The sequence below is a fragment of the Strix aluco genome, chromosome 11 (assembly GCF_031877795.1).
Source record: "Strix aluco isolate bStrAlu1 chromosome 11, bStrAlu1.hap1, whole genome shotgun sequence".
In the NCBI taxonomy this organism is placed as follows: domain Eukaryota; kingdom Metazoa; phylum Chordata; class Aves; order Strigiformes; family Strigidae; genus Strix; species Strix aluco.
Genome location: NC_133941.1, coordinates 15,586,805 through 15,613,074, shown reverse-complemented (window position 1 = coordinate 15,613,074; position 26,270 = coordinate 15,586,805). Strand labels below are relative to the sequence as shown.

The following is a 26,270-nucleotide window of genomic DNA, read 5'->3' as shown; positions in this document are numbered from 1 at the left end:
CAATGGCTGGATACTAGGCTGTCTTTATGCCAAATATCCTGTCTGATGTTAAGGTATTGGGAAAATGGAACATATTGATGCCCTGGAATATTCCAGTATCCCCTATAGTAGTAAGATGCTGGAGCTCTTCTAGCAGAAAGATCTATCCTGGAGCAACCAGAAGGTATGACAGTAAATGTCAAAGCACATGTCAGACTAGTGCCTAACATGCTGTAAATGCTGTGTAGGGAGAAGGGGGTGCTGAGATGGGTGTCTCCTGGAGGTGAAGATTTCATAAGAGCCTTCTGGAAATTTAGGTGTATGAACTTAGTATAGCCTTCCCCATACTGATGTAAACTGTACACTGCATTGCAGCACTGAAGCCAATTCTGTTCCATGAACAGCGAGCCCCATGTAGGTTGGATGCACATATACAAATAGAGCTTCATGAGAACCAGCCAGACACTATTTGCTTTTGGGGCTGCTTCATAATCAGCAGTGCCTAAAAAGGTCTTCTAAAACCCAAGACAAACTCCAGTGATTTCCAAAACCACGGTGAAAAACGTCTCTTGCACTGATGGCTGTGAAGGACAGTAGGGTTTGCTGTGCTAGACCAAGAAAATTCAAAACTGTTCCTTTTATCTGAAGAGGAATGGCAGGTATGCCAGTCTTAGTCCTTGGTGTTTGCAGAACAGCGCAAAGCAGCCAGTGTAGGAAATTGGTAACTTTTTTGATGTTTTTTCAAGTGTACTGTACAAATATTCCTTAATATATCCTGACATGAAACATCCAATGGCACTTGCATTGTATGTTAGGGAAAATATGCTTTAAAAACAGCATCCTTCATCATCTCATGAAAATGAATGTCTGTTTTGTATTTTAAGCATGTTTAGAGACGACAGACATTAATAACTTGCAACCTTTCTTTTCTTAAAGACAAAACTATTATTACAGCACTTTGACAGACAAGCAAGATTGAGGGATTTTCATTCATGTTTTAGTTGAAAGTGGAGTTTTAACTACACAATTCACTTACTCCATTTCTTTGATGAGTAAGAATATTGAAAATACCCCCTCATCATGCTCATTGAAATGTCATCATTTTTATGGTACTGCTTGCCCAGTTCAAATTTGGTTAGGTAGTGACAGTTGTTCAGAAACCAGTATGTGTTAGTAAAGCAAAAGCAAGAGAGATTTCACAAGAAGGAAGTCGTCAGGAGAGAAAAGCACGTGTATGTTCTTCTGTAGATGCTATGTTACCACTAAGAGTTGTAATAATTATGACTGCACTTCATGAAATTAAAACTAATGAACTTGCACATTTTTTTACTTAACAATGTTTAGCAAAGCTCAGAAAAAAGATCAATTCCTCTAATGGGGAAATTGCTTCCTGCTCAAATTGTGACATTAATAGAGCATCACATATTATGAAGATCCTAGAAGGTCCACACACACACCTGCCAATTTACCAAACCCTAGTATGAAAAACAGTTCTGCACAAGATCTTGTAATCTCAATCACATTTGTAAATGAGAGAAGAAACATGCCCTAAACCAAGGGCAACCTCATCATCTTCTGGACTCTAATGAGGTGCTGGAAATCTGAGACCCATGGATCTTTGGCAATCTCTTTGTTACACAAGCCATATGTTGATATAAGTGAGGGTAGACCCAAAATACAGGTGATAAATTTCAGTCATTCTTGGCAACAGATAAGGAGAACAGAACAAAAAGGGAGAAGGTACAGCAGAGCTAGTCAGACAATTTTTTTTAAAAATGCTAAATTGTTAAATGTGTCACGACCTTACTGAAAACATCAGAAATAACAAAACTTTTCTGACCAACTTTAGTACTTCCCCTGAAATCTGTGCATTTGGGGGAATATTTTTTTTAAATTATATACAAATATTATGAACAGTTCAGAAATGCATGTCCTAGTGTGTGATTGCAAATGCAGTTTTGGTCATTCCCCTGGCACTGTGCAGTAGATACACCACTGGCTCTGAAACAGATTATCTTGAATGGAAGATCTGTCGAGTCCAGGAGCCTGTTTAGTGTAATCTATTTTTGTCATACCTTGTCTTGTTTTCTCACTTAGCAATTAGTTTAAGATAGACTTAACATTTGTGCTGATGTGCAAGTGTATCTCTGTGTTAAGAATGAAGGGGTGATGAAGAAAAAGAAAGGGAATGAGAGAGAGACATTGTCCAACAGATACCTCAGTGTGAGAGTCAGAAGAGCTGCCTTCAGTTCCCAGCTTTGCTGCTGCTGCCCTGTAGTTTGACCTTGAACCAGTCTCACTGCTTCCTAGTACCTCAGTTTCCCATCTTTAAGATGTAAATAGTGCACTGCAAGGGCTTCAGATTAAAAGTGTTACGGAGTCTTAATTACTACTACTTTGGGAAGCAGATAACAAGCATTGGTTCTGAGCAAAGTAATACTTCTGCCCTCCACCCACAGAGTTATTCTAACTGATGAAACTCTTTCCCAAGCTGTAATCCAAAAAAGTGTTCTGGCTTCAGTAAAATGTACCACAATTTAGATATCAGATAAATGTAAACCCCCGTACATAATAGTGATGCACAAGTCCATCTTGAATTACAGAGAAAGAAAAAAAGCTTGTGCATAAATGTAAAGTAGGTTGGCAATGGCTAAGCCATGAATAACTACTTTAACAGCTATGTCTTACAAAATTACATTCCATGGATAAACTTTTTTTTTTTTTTTTTAATTGAAAAAATAGTGTTATGCACTGCCTAGGAAATCTCACAGGGTGGCAGAAGCTGAGTAACATTTCCGTTCTCTGTGAGCTCTGTAATACAGCATCTCATGTTGTTCAGAATTTTGTGTGCTGTTCTTCCCATGTTAACATCAAGATATTTTTTCCTGTGCCTATAGCGCAGAGGTTGAAACAAACCCTAGAGCCCTGTGATACTGAATATCCAGCTTTTGTTTCCGAACGCACTATAAAGGAGACCATGGGGAATATTGCTTGCGATGACTGTTTCAAGTAAGCCCTTTCAATTTTTTTTATACAACTGTTTGTGACAAAGCAATAAAACTGAATTATTCAAGGTTGTGTTGAAGAACGTACAAGTCTGTTATGTTTTGTCTTATATAATGACCTCTGTCAGGGTGTCATTTCTCTTATTACAGTGGTCATTTAAAAGCTTGATACTCAGAAATTAAAGCAGTGCCTGTTATTTTCTACCAAAAATGTAAAAACAGTAGAGGTTTATGCTAATTTCAAAGAGTAGTGAATGTTTTAAGACTTTTCCTGGACACAGGCAGCATTCTACGGGCATATTCTGTAAAGATTTAGATACAGAACGGTAAGTGCTGTTAGCTCTCCTGTACAGGAGTGAAACCCTGCTGGATAGGTTAGAAATTCCCTTGTGGTACAGTGAAATCTGGTTGTTTTACTTGAATACCATACAGTGTTTCCTTCTTAGAATTGTTAGGCTAAAGAGTGTGAGAGGATTAAATCTATCCTCCAAACTTTCAGTGCTGAGAAGCTGAGTTAATAGCAACAAATCTCATGTCGGTGCCACAACCTTGTCTGTTCTACCAGTGCTACTGTAAAGTTGTCCTTCATAGGGTTAAAAGAAGAGGAAGACTTCAGTCTAGCTTTCCTCCTTCATACTGAAAATGTCTTTTCTCTACATTTAGTGTCCATGTCCAGTGATATTTTTACTGTAGTTATGGTACATTTTAATTGAAGAATTGCATAGGTATTGTTTATGCAAATTTCTGTACTTCAGTAAGTCCCTTAATTGGATTTCCTTTATGCTGAGAGGTCATCACCACAAATGAGATTAGTATTTACAGTAATAATTTGTCTATCAATATAAATGTCAGGAAGAATTTATAAATTAAACAAAAATTGTTACAACTCTCCCTTTCCAGACTATATCAATACGCAATTAGTAAATAAATGTGAAAACTTCTCTTTGAAGTCAATAGGTGTGTTTCTGGACTTGCTCCTAAATTTTCTTCTCAATGTCTTCATTGTTTTAAAACAGAAATAGGAGTAAGTTCACTGGAGATAAATTTTAAGTGCTAGTATTTGCTTTTAATTTGCTGCTGACCAACTTTTAATTATAAGGAAATTATTAATGCCTAGCATGAATAATTGTTTTTATATGGCTTTGTGGGATAGAAGTATGAAAGTGCTTTGTAAATTGATTTTAGGGAACCCTTTAAGTATAACAGTAGGTCCCACTGCCTGAAAAGTACAAACTCAACAAAATCAAGCTGTGATTTTTCCACTTGACATATCAAATACAATGTATATTACACTGCTATGAGTACTTCATGCCAGCATTGCAGAATTCAAGCAGCCTTATTTTGTGATCATTTAGCAGAAGATTGTGGAGAAGTTGTTCGACAGATTGTCATACATATCTGGAAGTGTTTGAGGCCAGGTTGTACAGGACTTTGAGGAACCTGGTCTAGTGGAAGTTGTCCCTGCCCATGGCAGCGGGGTTGGAACTGGATGATCTTTAAGGTCCCTTCCAACCCAAACCATTCTATGATTCTAGGATTCTGTCTAAATATTGCAAACAGACATGATTCCATGAAAAGAAGATTAATTTAACAGGACCAGGTTTTCTCAAAGGAATGCAGATTTTAGTCTGTTTTCTTAGGTAACTTCAGGTCAAAGGAAATAACTTTCAAAAATAACACAATTCTGCAATACTTGGACAGCACTGAGTTGGAAACTGAGTTTAGTGAAAATTATAGTATTTCAAAAATAATGCGCTAAGATCTTTTTCATAGAAAAACATTTTGTGTTCCACAGTGGAACAAAAAAATAAAAGAAAACTCTGTAAGTTACAAACTGATCTCAAGGCACCCATTATTTTTCTCCACAAGCAATGACAAAACCTAAAGAAATAATCCAGAAGAACTATTAGATTCTCATGGGAAAGTTCTTCATTACACCGTTTACCCACTGTCATTAACAATCTACAAATTGCATCTAAGATTGCAGACTGCATTGGATTCCAAATGTTTTTGTTATAACCCAGGACACTTTCCCGCAGAACAGCTAAGGAATTTGACCCAAAGTCCTTTGTAGACCTACATCTTCTGACCCAGTTTTTTATTTCGTGGCCTCAGTACCAATAAATATTTTTACAAGCGAGTGTATCGCTTAATACTTGTACTTTAAGAATGATGGGCTCAATCAGTCAAAATTAGGGTTCAACCTTGTATCCAGTGGGTCTTGAACTGACACAGTGTTCAGGGGTCAATCTGCACAGCATCTGTTGCATACTAGGCTCTCGATTCAGATCCCTGAGTCAGTGGGATTATTTTCTGTGTCCCCCTTGGATTGTGTTAGAGATTAATCTGTTTGTGAGAGATTAATCTACTTGCAAATGTTGATTACAAATATAAAAAGATATTTGTAAATATTTAGCTGAATATACACTCACTCTAATATTGCAAACCTATTGGAAAGGCACTGGAAAAGTCAGTATGTTGTGAACAGGTTTGTAAACAAAAACTTGTGCAAATACTCTGCTGCAAGAAAGTTTGTGTCATGTTGCTCATTCAAGTCACTGTCTTTTGTTCCTACAGTGTCAGGCACTGCTGTAGAGCTCTTGTCTGAAAATGGAGACTAATAGCAGTCTCAGTAGAAGTAAAAATGGTGACTGATGTTAATTGAAACCATATAATATTACTTAGATAAGACATTCTGGAGCACGAATACTATTTTAATTGCTACCAAAGTCACAGTCAAAGTCAACAAAGTCACTTAGTGCGAGTCAGAGGCTTAGTCTTACTCCATCCTGGGTGTGCTGTTACTGATCTTATAATACTCCACACTTCACAGTTACCAAGGGGAACAGTTACCAACTGTAGTTATGAAAACTAAGCCTTGTTCTTATAAATGTTTCCAGTTGTGGGTGCTTGGATTCGAATCAAAGTATCCTCACAAATAAATCACACAGTAGAAAGGACTACATGCTAATTATTTCATAAATAGCTAGCTCACCTTTTCAGCCATCTCTGAAAACTTATTCAGTCAGTGTAAGGGCACCTATACACTTAAGTGGACTTTGAGTCAGGTACTAAATGTATACAGACATATAAAATACACTCTCTATATGTAAACTTATCTCTTACTAGCAAAAAATAAATGCTACTTAGGGATAATTTGCAATGCTTAAAAACAATTTTCAAAAATATAGGTTTTATTAAGAAAGCAGGAGCCTGAAAGAAAATACGAATTAACATAAGAATGTCATTAGGGTCAGGGTTTGGCTGTCCCACCCCATAATTTGTTGTTATTCAATATCCCAACGATTATTAAATTAATCTGTTATTTAAACAGCAATCAAAAACAAGTCAACCCACATTTTCTAAGCACTGTCAACAAGAGAGGAAAAACTGGGATTTTTTAAAAATCAGAAATGCTTTCATATTTTCCAGTAAGCTATTCCCTTTTATAGCAAAAAACTAAAAAACCCCCCAAAAACAACCATTACTTCTGAAAACTCAAATGATAGACTGCTGAATGTTCTATGGCAGCTTCTGTGTTGGAGATAGTTAATTGCTAAAGAGAAATGGGTTTTGTTTATCAATGTCAACTGGCACTCTTTCTGTTGAGTCAGAACTGCACTAATGCCAAACGTACTTCGTATGGGTTTTAAAAGTGTTGTGCTGCTCAGTGATGTGTTTTTGATTTGACATTTAATTTGAAGTCTTTGGCTAAATTAGCATCTCAGTGCTGCTTGCAGTTTTGTGAGGTATTGCCCAGATGCATTAGCCAATTTTTAATACAAGTGTGTCAACCAAAGTTCTCTAGCAGTTCTCACTAGTTACATTACCAGTTTTTGCCTTCTGGTGATCTCAGCATTGCAAAGTTTAATTGCTGATACTTAAAAAGCACTAAAAATGTCTAAGGAAAGCATCCTTAGAAAGACAAAGTTGTCGTTATAAATTAGAAAGGATGATGGCTGATATGATATTTAACCAGAGAAAGTGAACTGATCTTTTTTAGGATATCCACTCATCTGTTCGTAGAACACATACAAAAAAGTTTTCTCTAATTGCAAATCTTATTTTTGCTTGAAAATTCAGATGTTTTCATTTAGCTTCCGTTAGGAAAATATGATTAATTTCAACATTAACTCAGGCTGCAATGAATATGGGTATAGATCTTCTGTAGGCACAGGAACTTACTCATCTGACTATTTATACATTAAGTATATATTTTAAAATTTCAAAGTTGCAAGGAACCATTTGAGTGCATAGTTGCCAAATTTGAATGTTCAACTGTAAAAGCTATGGGTATGCAAACCAGGTAGCTGTTGCAATACAAATCAGGCAGCAGTTGCACAGTCAAATGCTTAAAAATCTGCCCTTTTAACCTCTCCTGTTCATGTGTGATGACATATTGGACTTGGATGCAGATCAAAAATCTGGCCTTACTTCCAATGACCCAGGGAGAGGAGCCCCCTTCTCTTTTAATCACACATGGGTCCACAAGGTCAATACCAAAAACCCAGAGAAACTGTTTTGTTCCCAGTTGATTCTCTGTGCACAGTCTTAAGTCACAAAATAAAGAGAAAAGTAAATATGAGCCATAGTCTCAGTAAGGAAGCAAGGAAGTATGTAGCTACAATCATCCTAACCCTGGGAAAGACTTATGGGTGTGTTTTAATTATGCAAGATGAATGCAAGTGTTCCCTTTACTTTGTTGTATGTCACATGTAAATTGCCTATTAAATTGATAGGAACTACTTATTTGATTAAATGCCATCCCATGTATTATACGTTTGGCCCACTAGAGTGATAGTAAGCAGACAATTATTTAACAGGGAAAAACATCAATAAACCAAATGCCTTTTCTTGCTTTCTTATAGACGGGGCATTGAGTGCTGTTCATTGTCAATAAAAATAAGTAAATGGCAGTGGAATTATAGTTAATTATAGTTCAGGATGACACTGAACCCTTCATGTGGATTTATAATGGCAAATTTCAGACTTGTCCACTGAATGCGTTTATTTGGCTTCAACAGATAAATAACAATACAAATTACATTCAGATTGTTCAGGGCATGAGTATATTAATGTCAGGAACAGTGCAATCTGCAGACATAAAAATGGTAATGGTTTTTAAAAACCACTTAAACTTGAGACATACCACCATTTGCTGAAGTATTTCTGCATTTCTTTCTCAGTAGAGGCTTGCCAAACTACTGTACTTGATCGTGTTTAAAATGTGTAAATAAATACTCAGTTCAATTTCCCATGAAATAAATAATAATTTGTCTTTTCAGATGTAGTTAGTTTATTTCTAAACAAATCAGCTTGCCCCATAAAACAAGCAAAGTATCGAGGGCCAATTTCTTCTCATTTGGAGCTCTATGTACATCAGAATATCACTGTAGATTTCTTGGAGTAGTTTGGGCAGTAAATTATAATCAGTCTTCTAGAAGACATTTTGGGTTGTATTCATTTTACTGTATCCATCCTACAGGACCCTGAAGAAAACCAAATGTTCTCTATATTTCACCATACTTTGTTTAGACTGTATGTTTTTGCATGCTTGCTTTTTCAGCAACCATGACAAGTGACAAGTACACATGTGATACCATGTACATAAATTGAGTCACAGGTGTGCTATAGTCAAACTGCTTACTGCTGATCTTGGCAATGTTGAATAGATCTTAATTTCTGTGAGCTTGCTTAGATGTGCATGGAAGTCAAGGAGTATCTTCAAGGGAAACTCAATATTTTGCATACCTCAGTAGTTAATTGTTGAAGTGTCAAGAATCAAAATCTTAGTCTATAGAGTCATTTTGCACCTCTGTTTTGAAAATCAGATCTTCCAGACTTGCAGAATACTCATGAGTGTTAAACAGTCTTTATATTTTTGTATACATTTTGTATCAGAAATAGCGTGGCCAGCAGGGACAGGGAAGGGATCTTACCCCTGTACTCGGCACCGGTGAGGCCGCACCTCGATTACTGGGTTCAGTTTTGGGCCCCTCACTACAAAAAGGACATTGAATGACTCGAGCGTGTCCAGAGAAGGGCAACGAAGCTGGTGCAGGGTCTGGAGCACAGGTCTTATGAGGAGCGGCTGAGGGAACTGGGGGTGTTTAGTCTGGAGAAGAGGAGGCTGAGGGGAGACCTCATCGCCCTCTACAACTACCTGAAAGGAGGGTGCAGAGAGCTGGGGATGAGTCTCTTTAACAAAGTGACAAGCGACAGGACAAGAGGGAATGGCCTCAAGTTGCACCAGGGAAGGTTTAGACTAGATATTAGGAAGCATTTCTTTAATTTAATTAAATAATTAAAAAAAGTTGTATGAATGCCATAAGATATAGAGTTGTGTAGTCTCATGTATATCAAAGATGTCTTGAAATAAGAAAACTTATTAAAATTGGAAAACATTGCAGTGAATTTTTAAAGCCAGGCACACTTGTGAAGAATTGCTAATACTAGGAGATTCATTTCAGTTTATAATATATTCATATTATATTATTGTCGAATTGCTGAAAAACAACACAAACATGACTTAGGCATCTGTACATGTAGCACTTGTCTTTATAAAGTGATTGAGAGCTTACTGGATTATTAATAGCCTTTAACTTGGAAAAATAACATGAATCTTAAGATTTGAGTGCTGTGCAGGGAACATTTATATATTACCTAAAATTTTATAGAGTTTTAACTAGCTATTGAGAAGATAACATGCAGTGCACTTAATTCTTTCGGATGTGGACTTCTAAATCTTTGCTAAAGTTTTATTTACAGAAATAAATTAACAACATCCTTGCAAAGCACACTGTGGGCACGCCCAATGAGCACTTTAGTTCTAGGATTTATTACACTTTTAATGTGAAGCTCCTGACCTTCTCTGTTTTTTATACTTCAGTTTGTGTTGTGTAGCTCTTTGCTAAAGCCATATTGTCCTTGTAGATTAGACTAGACCTAAAGCTGTGGAAAAGAGTAGTTACCAATTCATGCAATTCAAAAGTTACTTTTACAATGTCATGTGATATTTGTGAGCCCTCCTCAATTAGAAGAAATCAATTGGCTTTTTAATCTTTAAATTATATTTAGAATCTGTCTTAGAAATCATCTCGTATTTTAAAAACATTATCTGAGATGTCTCTCAATGCAAACCACAGGTACTTAAGTAGGGCTAAAAAAACGGCTAAAAACACATGTTGGCTAACATGCTATAGTAGAACTGCATTTTTCAGTCTGGATAGCTTGTCAGACCTATCGTTGTCCTACTAGCCAGGTGCCACTGTCACAAAGCAAAGTCCAAGCTTTAAGAGACCTTTCACATGATTTGCTTTGTGCTGATTACTGTATCTCCTCTGTTGTTCATTGTGAGCAGTTTATCACAGAATCAAGTACCCACTCTGCCCATGGAGACTCACTCATGCCACACTCTCAGCTCAGGTTTGTTCAGGGGTATGAACCTTGACTCATATTTAAAGTTTGTGGGATTCCTGAGCTTGATTTCTTTGCAAAAATTTTGCAGTCCGTTTTAACCCTAGTGATCTGAAACTCTCCGTTATCTTACATCCTCATAAGGGTGGGTGGCTGGACTAGAAAACGTAGGAGCATTGTCAAATTCCTCATTACACAAAATACTTTTTTTCATCCTAAAGTCTGTACACTCAAAGCTTTGGATGTTTGTAACATTTCTAATATGCAGTTGGTAAAGTACTCTTATCTGAGCATCAGTTATTTGAGAAAGCACCCCCTGACTGATAATGAAAGAGGAATGGCACTTCTGGGGTTTCCTATCTGAAACAAAGTGGTTGCCAACCATGCCACAGTTCTCTGGGGTTGCAAGCCTTTGGCAGACACTGGAAAGATGAGGATGATATTGTTCATTTAAACCCTTGATTCTAAACTTTGCTTTGACTAGGTATGTTTATACTGACACCAAATTGTGCTACAGTCAGTCAGGCTATATGTGGTAGCACTTTTTACAGATTTTTACAGATTTTACTATCATGGGGTCAGGTTACAGGCCTGAGGCTGAGAGTTTATCTGTCTCTTTTTAAATGAGAGAACCACTAGCTGCTTTTTTTTATATACTTTAACTGCCCCAGCTCTCAGAAATGTTGTTATTGGCCTATATGTTATTTTTATAAATTGTATTAAAGATATTCCATTCTCTATCATTTATTTGAAAAAAAAAAAAAAAAAACAACACAAAAAAACAAGTAGCCCAGCTTGACTGTGATATAAACATTTCATTCATTCATTTAAAAAATGTGATAAGTGAGAGAAATGTGGGTTGGAAATGTAGCCAGCAGCCTGGAAAGCACATGATAGGAGTTGGGAAACAGCACAGCGGATATCTGCAGTTCAGTTGAATGCTTAAAGTTTGTTCCAGACCATTAGGGTTGAACATTTGCAACCAACAGTTATGTGAGTAACATATAAGTGCAGAATATTTTCCATTTACTGTACCCTGGTGCTGGTATGTTTTTTCTTTCTCTAAAAGATAGGAAAGATCAAATTTGACAGATATGAAATGTAATCCCAAAGTAGCAACTAATCTTAATCCAAAATACTCAAGCTTCATTAATGCATTATGCAAAAAATACCCTGAAAGGCCCAGAGGGAAATGGCTGAATTTACAGACATGCTGAAGTATTGGAGCGCCCAGTGAGGGCTATCTGAGTTGAGCACCATGGAAATTCAGATTACTTTTTCACATCTTTGTGCATGTGTTTAGGTTGCCAATTTGAAAATATTGCCCTCAGTTTATTTCAGTTCAGTCTACTCACAGTGAAATTCTTCCATGCTTTGTAGCATTCATCTGTGTGGGCGAAACAAATAGTAGCAAAAAGATCTTTTCTGTTGCCTCCCAAAAATGATTGATATGATTATGTATGTGCAGGAGTGACATAGGCTAACATAATAATGAGATATTATTCTAGTCATAATCTGAATCTAAATCCTGCAGCCATCACTGTAACATTAAACATTAAAGCGTTCCTATGGTCATTACAGAAACAAATGAAAAATACACATATGGATTTTTTTTCCCTTGAATCAGGCTGTTAAAGCTCCTGAGCATGAAATTAAAGATGAATCTTAACAGTGATTTAAATGTCTATAGGATTAAAATCCCGCCTAAGCCACATGTTTATCGTGACCACATACTCTATTGCGCAGCACCTGTTGTCATGAGCACAGATATAATAGCAGCATATTTTTGTAATGTTAAAAAGATGTATACCGTTTGTAAAATACACCGTATAGATAAATCTTGCTTATGAACAAGTGCATTTTAAAGCAAAACACAGTGCACTATTTCTATGAGAAAACAAGAATTAAGTTTTAACTGGAAACACACAGCATTGTTTATGAACAAGTTGAATTGTTTTTAATATTGGTGTTGTGCTCAAATCATCCTCAAATTACAAAGAAATAACTTCCATTCTGCAGGAAAATGGGAAGATATTTTCTCTAAATTTTTTGGTTCCTCAAGTGTAGTCTTATCCTCTAAGTATCTTTAGAGTTCCATGCTGCTTGTCATTCATTTTGTTCCCTCAAACACTTTGCAACCTTCACAACTGAAGAAAGAAGAGGAAAATGGATCTGAAAATCAGATTTCTGAATGCTATTAGGAGGTTTATAACCATTCTTTGTTGTTGAAATAAGGCATGTAGCAGTGTCACTGGCCACCCGCTAGTGGCAGCATGGTTGTAAACCACGAGAAGGAAAACAGTTGAGTGCAAGTGACCAATAAATGATGGTATTTGGGATCCTCAGTCTGAATGGCCTAATAGGACTCTGTCCTCTCCACAGCTGTCTGGCCCACCATTAGTCCTATATAAAATATGCTGCATTCAACACATTTCCTTAGGATTGGATGTGTTTGGGGGTATGTAAGTGGCTGCTTAATAGTAGGGAAACCTCAGGTCTGTGTTCAGTTTATATCCTGTCCAAAACTTAACATCAGTGGACAAGGAAATGGATTATCTCTCCCACATGAAAATACAGAGACTAAGCTGTTTAACAGTAATATCGATTTCCTTTAATAGCAGGTGTTATAGTCAAGTAGTAGAGAGTAAACAACTTAAAGGTTAAGTTTGCTTAGCTGGACAAGACACATTTCTTGCATGTTTGAAATTGAATTACGTTAGCTTTGCCTGTTATGGATCCAGCTACGTTAGGAAGGGAAAGTTGAAGTGAGCAGCATTTCAGAAACAAGATGTTAAGCCTACCAGATACAGATTTTACACCTTATGATTCAGGTAGTTGTAGTGAAGCAATAACCTGCATTAAGTAAGGAAATAAGTGACTTATAGAACTGTGTGATCTTCAATTTGGCCAGGAAACTGATCTTCAGGAGATATAGAGCCTCATGACTACAGCAGCCAGGAAGAAAAAAGGGTCAAGCTCTGCCTTGCTACTGCTGTGCCTATTTTCATCAACGTAGGAGATGCTCTGAGATCCCTATGGGGACAGACTGCAGAGGCCCCACACCAAAGCCACCTGCTGCAGCAACTAATAACCTTCTTCCCTCTGTCCCTTTCCCACAGGGGACCAACACTGCTTGTCCTATCATCCCTGTCTTTTTCCCCCATCTTGGAACATCTCCCTCCTCTCCAGGGAGGTTTGTCCCTCTCCCAGTTGCCTTTCTGATACTTTGCCACCCCAGAAGTTCAGAGGCTGGAAGGTGAGAGGAAGAGAAAGAAGCACGTGGTGTGCAAAGAGGGCAGTGCAGCAAGGGTAGTGTCAGCTCAGTCCCTACTCCTCTGCTGCCCTGAGTATCTTCTAATTATTCCTCCTTACAGGAGAAAGTCATTCTTATAATAAGAAAAAGAGCTGACATTTTTGAAATTAGGTTGTTTTTGTGGGTTTTTTTAAACATAGTCTATGGAAGAAATTATTATGATAACAATATAATATATAACTGTATGAAAACTTATATATACAAGCAAAAGGAAAAGATTCAAATTGGAAGAAAACACGGGTTTGAATGTAGTGTGCCAGCTCTTTTAGAACAGGTGTTGTAGTCTGCACTTAGCTTTAGGCATTGCATTTCACCCGGTTCAGGATGTGTTTCTCTGCAAGATCACTATTCAGTCATTAAAGAAAGACCCTCCTGCAGAGGATGATTCGGATCACTGAAGCCAGGCTCCTGCTCTGAATTATCCTTGAAGAGCCTGGGTCTCTGTGTGCACTCTGTTCAGAGTTGGAGATGATTACCCTTCTATGTAGGAACCTGGGTTACATGCATGAAGGCAGCTGGTGTGACTGCCCTCCAAAATTTGTATTACAGTCCTGTTATGATTCTTTCCAAATTCTAGGCTATCTTAAGAAATTCGAAGGAACTGGTTCTCTGTGGGAAGAGTCATTTAGCCACCAGACACACATTAAAAGTGTGCTTTCTTATCATGCCTTCATAAGCACAACTTTAGCAAATACATTTATGAATGCAGCAGTACTTGAATTACAAGTCTTTTCCTGTTTCATTGCACAATGAAAAATCACTTTTCAAGGAACAGATTAATAAATACTTAGATTTTTTAGCAACTATTTAATATTTCCAAGTAAAACATGAAGCTGTGGGTTTTTTTTTTCCAAATCAATTTGTATGATATTTGTGCAGATGTTTTTATATGGGCTGATACAAAAACAGGTTAGAAAGTACAAATAAAACATGTGCAACATAAGAAAAGTTTTGTGTAATGCTCTAACCCAAAATACAGACTTTCTTGCAGATTTACTCTCTATTCTTATTTTTTTCTTCATTAACAAAATAGTTTGGCATGACTAGATTTTTTTCATCCTTCTCTCTTTACCCCTTTCAAGTATTAAATTTCCTCCTTCCTCACCTTCTCCGCAAAGTGAAGAAGCAGTTTGTGTTCAGGTCTGTTTTAAGCCTCTGAACCTGCACATCAAATAAACCAAACTAGTTCCTCAGTGGATGAAAGATGGAGGAGAAATTATTAATAAAGTTCTTATTGACTCAGTGTGGCTTCAATGTAACAGGAACCCCAACAGTTTATTCCATTTTACATATGGAGACATGTAAGGCTTTTTCTGTGCTGTCACTGTTGAATGAAGGTGATGATACTGGTATAAAGGAGAAAGGTTCAAATCAAAAGATTTACATTACTTAACACAAAAAACCCTTTACCCTTTAAACATGAAACATTCTCCATAAATATTAAACTTAGGCTATTAAACATAGACTTTCTTTTGATTGTTAAACCAGCAATGAAGTTCAATGAAACCCCTTACTCTGTCCCTGAGAGTTGGCTCCCATATTGCCAGTGACAGAAATGACAGCCTAAGCCAGGAGGAGTTCAGAAATGCTCATTGTAATATAAACTTTAGAGACTCACAGTGGAGCTCACTTAAAAGACAAGGCCATTTTCATTACTTTGTCAGCAACTTTCTTTATTTCCCACTGCAGTCATGGAAGCTGCTTTGCTAGAGGTTTTTCTCCCTTTGCAGCTGAATCTTGGCATATGCAATGAAACATTTTGGTGGAATATTTCAGTATTTGAAAGACTTTGTTCTGCCTGTGTTTATGCACCTTTTGTTTTCTGTGAATGTTCAGTTCCTGAGACTTACTGGCATGAACGTTCACTGAAAATGAGTTTCAAAGATGCATGCACATGTCACCATGGAAACTGAAAGTTGAACTCAAACAGAAGACCTGCTGCTGGGATGATTGTGTGGTTTATCCAGTTTGGGCATGGAAGCAGTGCCATGTGAATGATCTGAATAGTCACAGAGTAACTGCCGTGGTTTTGATTGGCAGAAACTTCTTTACCGTTGATCTAGTGAGGGTAAGAATACCTCATGACTGCGAAATGATCTTAAATTATAGCAGCTGAAAGAAGTATAATTTCCTTGTGCGCATTCTATTAATAGAAAGAAAGATAACTTGGACATAAAATATTTTTGCTCTTAATTATTTGCTCAACTCAATCTCTGTCTTCAATCCTCTGTCTTCACTTGTTGATATGTTAATCCTTTGCCTGTGACCTCACAAGCCAATGACTGGTGAGGACACGCACTTGGCTTTACAACTTCATTTCAAAATTATGTTTGAGAATTGTGAAAGGGAAAACAATCATTTACTGCTTGTGGAAGATAAAATTTTGTTTTGTGTTTACTTCTAGTATGGTGGATGAGAAGCTAATTGTTCCACTTTGCAAGATATGAGTTAAGATATTACTCACTGTGAAAAAAAATGCTGCAGTGAGCCAAAACTTTCTTTTTATGGCTCTTTAGGTGACAGTCACATGTTCTGTGGCAGTCACCATAAGGTTAGACACTTCACAAACATCTGTATTAGATAAACAGACTGTAGATTTATAAGAATATTCACTGTTTGGTAAGCTGAACCAGTGTAATTAGCTGATGCCTATCTTATAATTCCTGAAGTAGAAATGTTTTTTGACTTAATATATTGCTCTTTGCAGTTCCTTTAATTCATAATTTTCATCAAACCAGGCATATACTACATTCCCCAAAATACCAGGTCTAGCAAAATTTTCTGTATCACTTAATTCCTAACTTTTGTAGTTTTTTTACTATTCTTTCAGAGAAGCCATATAGTAATTTACTCAGCATCATAGTTCTGTAGTGGAAACTTCATTCTGGGTTAAAGTGCTTTCTTTTTTCCTTCCAACTAGGTGAAGTGATAGGAAAAGCTCCCTTTTTTTTTTTTTTTTTTTTGGTTTTTTATTCCCCCTCTCTTCTTTGGGGAAGCAATAGCCTATACTTTAGAGCCCTTATGCCACCCCAGAGAAGTGAGTGAAAGAAGAAATGAAATGGAAAATGTGCCCACCTTCCATGAAATGGCACCTTTAAGCCTGGCTGTGTGGTACATGTTTTCTCACAGGCTTCAGTATTCACCTGGGGGCCAAAAAAAGGAGTTATCACGAAAGGACTTGGAGTCAGGCACACCATAGGTACAACAAAAGAGTGATTACTCCCTTCTCATCAAAAAGAGAAATGAATCATTTAGCATCCAGTTAATTGCTACAACACTTTATGTCCTTCAGGTCCTTTTCTGAGCTAGTTTTAAAGATACAATAAATATAAGTTTCAGACTGCACAAAATCTAATTTGTGCCAACTTCTGGGAATAAAGGTGGGTTTTTTGTCCATTAGGGTTTGATTTATTCATAACTATTTTGAGAAATTCGTGCAGTACAATTTTGCTGTTATTGTCTGTTAAAGATTTTCCCTCCTTTCCTTTTATTGGCCCCATTTCTCCCACACACAAATCCACAAAGCCACAGATGCTCCATTACAATGATGTCAGTCTGCTCCAGCTGTTTGGTAGGTACATTTATAAAGTTCAGCCTTCTACATTATGCCATAAATGTATATTTCATGTATAAACATAAAGCTAACATATTGCAGATCACTCTAAGTGTAATTTTAATGGAGGTTCAGTAAGTTTAAAAAATACTGAAAAGTGTTTAATCTTTCCGTTGGCAACATTTTTATAGTAGCTTTTCTAATTTTTTTTTTTCTGAAGCTAGGTTTAAAAATTCCCTGCCCCCTCTGTTATTTCATCTTCTGTGATCTTTGGAAAAAGCAGGGAGTTATTTTAGTAAGACAATATGTATTTTAAATAAAGATGTCTAAGGAAAAATATGTTTCTCTCCACATCTTCTTGGTGCTCAAACCCTCACTTAATGTTCTGTACATTTACCAGCATACTACACTGAAAAACACCTAATTCCTGGAATTGGCATACTTTAATGATATTCGATATGGCAGATATTCTGTTGATGCGATGTATAAATTCTGACATATTGTTTAAAAAATTTATCAAGAATTGGGTCTGAGTCTTAAAGCCTTTCTTTGTATTGTGTCCTGAATTTCAAAGAAAAGGCTAAACAGTGCCTATTTGGCTCTGCCTTCTCCCTGTTTTCTCTTTGGTATGTGCTTAAGAGTTCAGCTCATTGTAACTATGTGAATCATTGAATAGTGCCCACAGGATCCTTCCCTGGTCTCCCCTGGGTGCTTTCCTTCTTCAAGCCGTGTCTTTATTTCTCACTCTCCTTTTCAGTTGCCTACTTTGTCTTAATTTGAATGTGGTGCTGAGTTATCACCATATTTGTACCATATAGTTGTCTTTATTCTAAAATAAATCTCCTCGCTTAGGAAGATTTTGAGGCTTAATCTCTGTTTTGTTGGCTCAGTAATAAAATGCCTCTCAAGAAGACAGTTGAAAGCTGAGATCTTTCTCAGTAGTTCATGTTGCTTCAAGCAAGACCCAGAGTGAATAAAGGCCCTAACGTGATTGTGGAGGCTGAAGTTTGGGACTGTGAGTTATCGCTATATGGCTGCAGAAGAGCCTTCATTATTTTTGCAAGTTGGTTTAATGTGTACTTAAAAATTCCAGATCATAAATACATAGTAAGGTATTCATAATAGAGAAGAGATTCAGTATTGAAATCTGAAAAAGAAAAATCTGATAAACTCCTTGGTAATTCACTTGTGTCCCAGTCCCTGCATTAAGCCTATCCATTCTGCTTCACCTATGTACCTTTCAGCATCATGTACATCTCAGAATGGACAACCATATTCTGTGAACTACTTCTACAAGGTGTGGAAATACAGTATTATATATAAAGTCAATTATATTTGCAACTATAATACAGGTGTTGTTGACAAGTTCAAAAAACCCTGACAAAATCTGTTGCTCAGAAATACTGATAATGTCACCATTATTTGATTTCTTTTTCATTTGCAGGTCTTTTGTTATCCAACAAATCCCAAGCAGCAATCTGTTCATGGTGGTAGTAGACAACGAATGCTTCTGTGATTCTGTCCCACCAATCACCATGGCACCTATAGAAATAAGGTATATCCTTTTAGTTGCAAAGTTGTCAGAGAGAGATTCAAGATGCAACTATTAAAAAATCTCTTATTATGTAGATCTTGCATTACACCACTTAAGAATGCATCATTGCCCATTATAAAGTGCTGGGGCAGGTTGAAATTAAACCAGCTGAGAATGTATTCTTACTTATTTTCAAGGAGAATTCACTTTTTTTTTTTTTTTAATTGAACAGCCAATACAAATGAAGCAAAGACACCTATGTGCATCTTTAAGTATCATAAGGTAATGATCATCTTTAGATAGCTGAAAATCTTTCAATTTCGGCCCTGAGTATGTAATTTCCTTATAAGAATGGAGCTTCTGATATTGGAACTTATAAAACTCCCTACAAGATAGATATCCTTTTCTTTTAGGGTTGAACTAGAGTATTCAAAATGTTTCAGAATCCTGCTTTCCAAAAACATAAAAATGTGCAAAGTAAATATATAATTTGATTTTTAGTTGCCCCACTTTTTATTTTGTGCTGTTCTGCAGTTCAGGATCTTTGGAATTTATCAAAAGTAGCCTGCAGTATGCTTTTATTGCAGATTTATGGAAAGACAGGTTAGCAGTGTAAGTGCAAATGATACTATCTAAACTACAGATCACTGAAGAGAAAGTACTAGAATTACCTCCTTCTTCTTGTGTTGACCACACATGTCGCCTTGGGTTTATGATGTAGAGGAAGGAAGGAGCCGAAAGTTTTTCACTGTATTCATTTCAAAACACTCACTTAAACTCAAGACATTAAAATACAATGCTCAGAAGATCTCTCCTTAACTACCTTGTACATAATGAATCCCTTAAATGTGAACGTTTAAAATCTCAGAAAATAAGGAGACGCCCAGAATCTTGTCATGGATTTCACCCTGAAGTAAGTTTCTACCTACTTTTCCTTTCTTTTAGACTCTGGTAGATGTTTTATTTCTTTAAAAAAATAGATAGGGAAATTATCTTCTATGATGAAACTTCAGGAAATATTCTGAATGCTTGGAACACTGTAGTAGGTGAAGTGAGTGATGTAAGTGCTGCAAATCTTTTTGGTACGCCTGTAGACAATGTCTTGAGATACTGCTGTTATAGACAGTTTTGTATTGTGTAAGAGAACGTGGTAGGATATGAGCACAGACTGGCAGCCAGGAACATCTGAGAACTTATTCTGGCTCAAGCACTGACCACAAGATTCTTCATTACAGATGGTTGGGAACTTTGTGCTGTTAATGTTTTTTTTCAGTAACTAGCTTCAGTATCTCAACTGTCATGCTATAGTGATTATGTTTACACATAGTATTGCTTGGGAGGGATCATTGCATATATTTCCTACTCTGTGTTCTGCATAGTATTCTTATTTGTGTAGTGCCAAGGAGATCTGATAGAGACTGGGACATGACTACAGTGGCTTGTACAGCATATGTTCATCTGTTTTACTCTGGAGTGCCACCCCTTCAATGGTCTAATGCAGTGTAGAATGAGACCTAAAATATGGCATGGAGAGGATTGTGTAGTGTTGTTGATCATGCTCACTTTGTCTACAATCTAAAGTTGATCAAATGAAAATGTGTACCTGTATTACTTCCTGACTATATTTAGTTCATGAGTTTTGTTTTCATCAATTGTCTTCTGCCTATGTAGTTTGGTAAATAACCACGTGTCATAATTGAGTGCAATGGCCTGTATTTATTTTCCTTTTTTTTTTTTCCTTTAGGAAAATGCAAGAGAATGTGGTGGTGTATCAGGCCTTAGTGCTAAACCTCCTCTTCTTCTTCCTTTGCTATTGACGATTTTCTCAAGGTGACATTGACTGATGTGTTCAATTAGCATGCTAATACATGGATAAACTGTGATCTGGGAAATGGTGCAACATAGAGGACATGAAATATAGTCAGAGCATCAGCATTTCATGATTTTAAACTGTTGGTGATATAAATTCTTAAAGATATGTTGAAAAAAGATTTATCTTTTTACTTTGCAAGTCATGCAGATGTGAATTTGGCATATGGTAGTCATGATTCATCAAAAAAGGACTTGGTAGATAGAGGTGACCATTGCTTTGTCCCATTGAAAACAATTTAAAACTGTACTTTTTCAATAAAGTATATTAAAATCACAGTTTCAGAGTGTATTTTAAGTATGATAATATATGTGTTTAATTAGTGATGGGAAGATAATATAATAAGGTGGGTTTGTATGCTTTTAGCCTATTTCTGAAAAGATTCAGAGAAGAAAATGTGAAGTTAGCTTTTGTAATAAGGCAGAATAGCTTTTATTAACAAGTCAAGGAAACACATGTGCATGTATGAAGCTGAGCAGGTAATATACTGTGCTGATTTATAGTGAAGGTTTGGTTTCTGGAAATAGCTATAAAGCATCTCAGCCACATTTAGAAAGTGAGCCAAAGCCTGATTAAAGCCTTTTCCCTAACTTGGGCAAGCTTTAGATCAAATTGGTTGATTTGGTTGCAGATGGCAAAATTAAATACTTTTCATCTGTTACAATTTGTGGGAAGATATGTAAAATAACCTATATAAAAAGATGATACTGTTCTGTTAGTGTTCTGCCCTATAGACGTCACGTCAGCTAGGAGAAACTTGTTATGAGGAAATTCATAAGCAGAGAAAGTTTGACTTACAACACATCTGCATCAGCAGAACTCATAATGGTTTTCACTGAGACTTCATTGAGGCTTACCCTCAGTGGGCAAAGGGCAAGACCAATTTTTTTTATTCTAGGCCTTACATTATTCATTGTGAGGGAAACAAGAAGATAGAATAAGATTTTTGAGTCTTTTAAAACCCTGTACAAAGAGGAATATTTATCCTTCTCCTAGTACAATGAATAAATTCCTCTTGTAATTGATAGTAATGTCCCTGTTGTGGATATGTTTGCTGAAAATCTTGGTCTTTGAAGTATGTTAGTCTCTGTTTTTCTTTGGAGTTTTATATGAATTAGAATGCTATCAAGAGAATAACATGACCTTCTAACAATATAATATATTAGATGAAAAATAAAATGCCACTGTTCTAAATCTGGTGATTGAAGATTGTACTTTTCTGATTGGGAGTAAGTATGCTTTTAGCATTAGATCAACGCTAAGCAGATTTGCTATGTATCCTAGGTGAAAATAGGGAGCTAAGCCACTGAGAGGGGCTTTGTTTTAAGGAATAGTATCCAGCTTGTAAGAGGAAGAACTAGTAAAATAAAATTTCCACTTCAATGCTTTCATGGGTTCAAATGCACTGGTACTTCCTTGGGTTCTGAAACCATACAGATCTTTGTCTGGACTCACAATTTTCTTTTCCTCACCTTTTTTGGTTAGGAGTGTTTTGCTGCAGTCTTCTCTGTCCTTCCTTGCTGGTCTCAAAATCACTCACTGTGGGAATAATTTTCCAGCTGACATTCAGTCATTCTGTTGTCCTAGTGACATGCTGTGTTTACTAAGCTAATTGGGAATTCAAGGCATTTTCTACACTTGGACTGACACAGATATCCTGCAGTTCTTTGCTTAGTTTTTCTCTGAACACCATTCCCCCTTACCCTCCATCATTCTCGCCAAAATTAATCTCAATACTTTATATTTTAGGTTCTGATTTCCCTTATGAATTTCCAGAATGCACAACACTACAGCCTCATAATGCTTTTGTACATCTGATGCTTGTGCTTTCTCAGTGAAACTTAAATGGGAAATGTTGATAAACCAACACACTCCAGGTGATTCTTCCTTGTTAGTAGAATGTGAAAAGAAAATCTTTCTCAGAGCCATTGAAAACCTCTGCGTACAAATGCCTATCCTGTCTGATGTATAAATCATCTTTGCTCTTACAATGAAAAATGAGAAAATTTATTTCTACTGAACCAAGATGAAAATGTCTAATAATAATTAATTGTTAACTTTGGAAAGAGGTGGACAGTTTTGTAATTAGAAAGGAGCCAGAGAGTAACAAGAGATTAAAATATGACAGTCTAAATTAATATTATGAGATTAAAATATGGGTATGTAAATGAATATTACTCAGAGAAATGTGACAGTTCATTTTCACACACTAAGACAGAATTAGAAAGCAGAATGCATTGGTGTACACAAAGAAGTTACTATGTAAAGCAGAATAATCCGAATGAGTTGCTAAGCGTAAAACATTTTTTATGAGTTGCCATTTTTTGCTAAAGATGTCCTTTTAATTTTGTATTTATTCCTTTAGAAGCTTCTGATGCAGTGTGAATTCAGGTTCATAAACCCACCAGTTTAGAAGAGATGGAAGTGTTGCCTTGGGCTCACATTTGTGGATCTTTGCCTATGCAGGTCTTCATATTCAATTGAGTATGTTCAGTTGTTGACATTCATGTTGCTTTTTCTGAATTTCAAACATCAATCATGAGTGCATGAAACATCAACAGTAGGCCAGTGATAATGCTGTGAGATCTCTATTTATTTGAACTAATTGGCTGCATCTATACTAGTAAAGTAAGTGTGTCTGGAAACCTTTCTTGGCACTGAGGCCATCTGGCTCAGAGTAGCATGTGTATATGCTAGTAAGATCTCTTGTTCTCCAAAACGGAGTAGCTGCAGTATGAACAGCCTATGTCCAAACAGAAATGATGATTATGGGTTTTATGGGACAGAGCTAGCTGACACAGACTGAAAGCATGCCAAGGGCTATTTGAAACTGTTTTACAGAAAAGCTGGTCTCATTCTAATGTACAGGAATGTTTCTGACTGTTGGTAAGTTTACCAGTCTGTATGTCATCATTAGCTCTGAAACACTGAAGTGTGAATATCCCGTGAAAGTGGGTCTGTGCTGTCATATCATAACCTGTGGCAAGTCATAGGTGTAATTAAATTTCATAACCTCACTAATCATAGGTGTTACTTCTCTCAAATCCTAAAAATATCATGCAAGGTCTGATCCAAAGCCCAATGGAGTCAATAGAAAAACAGAGATGTATACATAAGCATGCATACAGCTGCATATATGTAAACTATATGCATTTTTTAATAAACAGGAAATTCAGACATAATCTATATTTTTTGTCTCCCTAAATCTTTGATCAAATCCAAGGAGAACCTTGACAACTGTACAATCTCTTTCTACACAGCAAGAGGCACAGCTGAAAGTTTCAGCTTCTACAGGGCTCGGATTTTTTTTCTTTTATACTCTCTTTGTTAATAGCATTGATTTTCAACTTATTAGCCCCAGCTGCCTCATCTTCCTTTAGTCTTGATAGAGCAAAAGCTGTTTGGTGGCTCAGGACTGGCCATGAACACTCCATTTTCTAATGGCTTTGTGTGGGAAAACTGCCCATAACTGTCAGTGCTGCAAACACTCCTTTAAAATCCTGTAAGCCAGAAAGCCTCAGGCAGGTTTCTGCAGCTGTGCTATCTTCTTTCATTGTTTTTGTGACACTGAGACTGCCTGACCCACTGCATTTTTCTGCCAGGGCCGATTCTGCAATATATATGCTAGGCGAAACAGGTGGTTGCCTAGGGCAAGAAGATATTAAAAGCAGCAGTGATTGTTTCATTGCCTAAATGGCTTCAAGAGACTGTTTCAGTTTTCTTCTGATAGCAAGAGACCCACAACAAGGCACTGGTCTGTTTAGCCTTTTGGGTTCAGAAGACAAGATAGAAGTTCGGCTCAGAAGGTTTGTGGCTAGAAGACGGCAGTTATTTCCATTTGTCACCCGAGCCCTTTATGATATCCAAGGACTTTTATATCTTGGGACTTTCTGTGCCTCAGAAATTCCAATGTGCAACTTTAATGTAAATAAGCATTCACAATTGGAAATTTTTCTGCAGATGAGTGCATCAAAATCTTGCAACTGTAGAAAATACTATATTTATTTAATTTTCCCACTTGATTATTCTTTTCCATCAGCTGTCCAAGATACCTCCTTTAGTATGTCTTTTTCTTCTTGTCCATGTTCTTCCCCATGGTTCTGCAGGTTTCAAATATGTATTTAGCTGACTTGCTATTTATCTGTTTTACAACAATGTACTCTTTCTGACAGGTCCAGCTCCCATGTATCTACTGAGAGAGATATGATTCCCATATACAGCACCTTCAGAAGATCTCACTGGAGTTTATCACAATCCAGTCTGAAGGCAATTTTCTTCTCCTCTCATCTTTAGTCTTTGGCCATTAGGGTCAGACCATATTTCTTCCAATATAATAATATTCTTGCTATAGCTCCTTGGGAGGATTTACCTCATCTTGAAGAGTCAGTCCTATGTTTGTTTGCAAAAATACTTTTGGAGCTGGATGTTTTAACTTGAATATACCAAGTCATGGTGTATTCTTTTGATGCTGTGAGTGGAAGGATATGTTTCCAACTCTTTCAGACTTTTTTTCCTTCTCCTTCCCATAGTAACTGTGGTGAAATAAGTAAATGTTATTTTATTGTTTGCAATTCCAGTACAAATTATTTCAAATGTCTACAGTTCTGCCTAGCAGATGTTTTGAAGAATTTCAAAGCACATTGTTAATCTAGAAAGAACCCATTGACTTTCATGGGATTAGAGTTGGAACAAGAGGCACTTCTGCGTTATGGTTGAGTTACATCCAGTTTAAAGATGGTAAAACAAAGCTATATTACCCTTCAGTAACTAGTATTAACAAAATGTATGCAATACATTTTATAACAAAAATTATACCTTACATAACATTTGTTAAATGCCAGATGACTGCTTAATAATCAGTTTTAAGAACATGAAACTTTGCTTGCAGAATTAGATCTAATTGAAACTGAAATGAGTGTAAACAAGGCATGCTTCTTCATTGTGAAGGCATTGCATTCCCATGTAAGGATATGTTAAATATCTAATTACTGAGGCTTCCTTTACTTCTGTAATTTTAAAAAAGGTGCCCTTAATTCAACAGAAAAAAAAAATATTAAAGGGTGGTAACTAATTTTTTTAATGATTTTCACCTAAGTCTGAAGATGGCCTTACTTAAGAGTAGCTAGTAGAGCTGTGAATTGATTCAGCCATCCAAGTGATAAGATGTTGAAACCTTAAGACAACTTCCATTTCAACAGTTTTAACAGATTTGATTGCTCATCATTGTGGGAGAAATAACCAGGTAATTGTGCTTATGTCGAGCTACCCTGTAACGCTTCACCAGGTGTCAAAAACTAACATTCATTCTCTGCTCTGCTGCTAACAGTTTCTGGCAGCATATGGGGTGCCTTGTCTATGCAGAGATTTGTAGGTAATTCACCCAAAATTGACAAAACAGTATTAAAAAAAACTCAATGCAGTATCAATGTAAGTGGCACGAAAGCTACTGTATTCCCTGTGATATTTGCATTATTAATCGAAAGTCCTTTGTTATCTTTACGTTAAATAGAATTGAGGCTGAATTTCCAGTTTGTCATGTCAGAGTGTTGCAGAATCCAAGATGCTTGTTGAGGAATTGAGCTCTAGTTCATTCAAGTAGT

The 26,270-nt window shown here is 36.6% G+C and overlaps 1 protein-coding gene across 1 annotated transcript in view; it reads left to right on the top strand.

The window, feature by feature from the left end:
- CACNA2D3 (calcium voltage-gated channel auxiliary subunit alpha2delta 3) overlaps positions 1-20,948 on the top strand; it is a 468,241-nt gene extending 447,293 nt beyond the window's left edge. Inside the window, exons 35-38 of the mRNA XM_074836249.1 lie at positions 2,877-2,988; positions 18,711-18,826; positions 19,634-19,713; positions 20,545-20,948. Of these exons, the coding sequence (XP_074692350.1) occupies positions 2,877-2,988; positions 18,711-18,826; positions 19,634-19,713; positions 20,545-20,634 (398 nt within the window). The 3' untranslated portion in view covers positions 20,635-20,948. The remainder of the gene's footprint in view (positions 1-2,876; positions 2,989-18,710; positions 18,827-19,633; positions 19,714-20,544) is intronic.
- Positions 20,949-26,270: the final 5,322 nt, after the last annotated feature.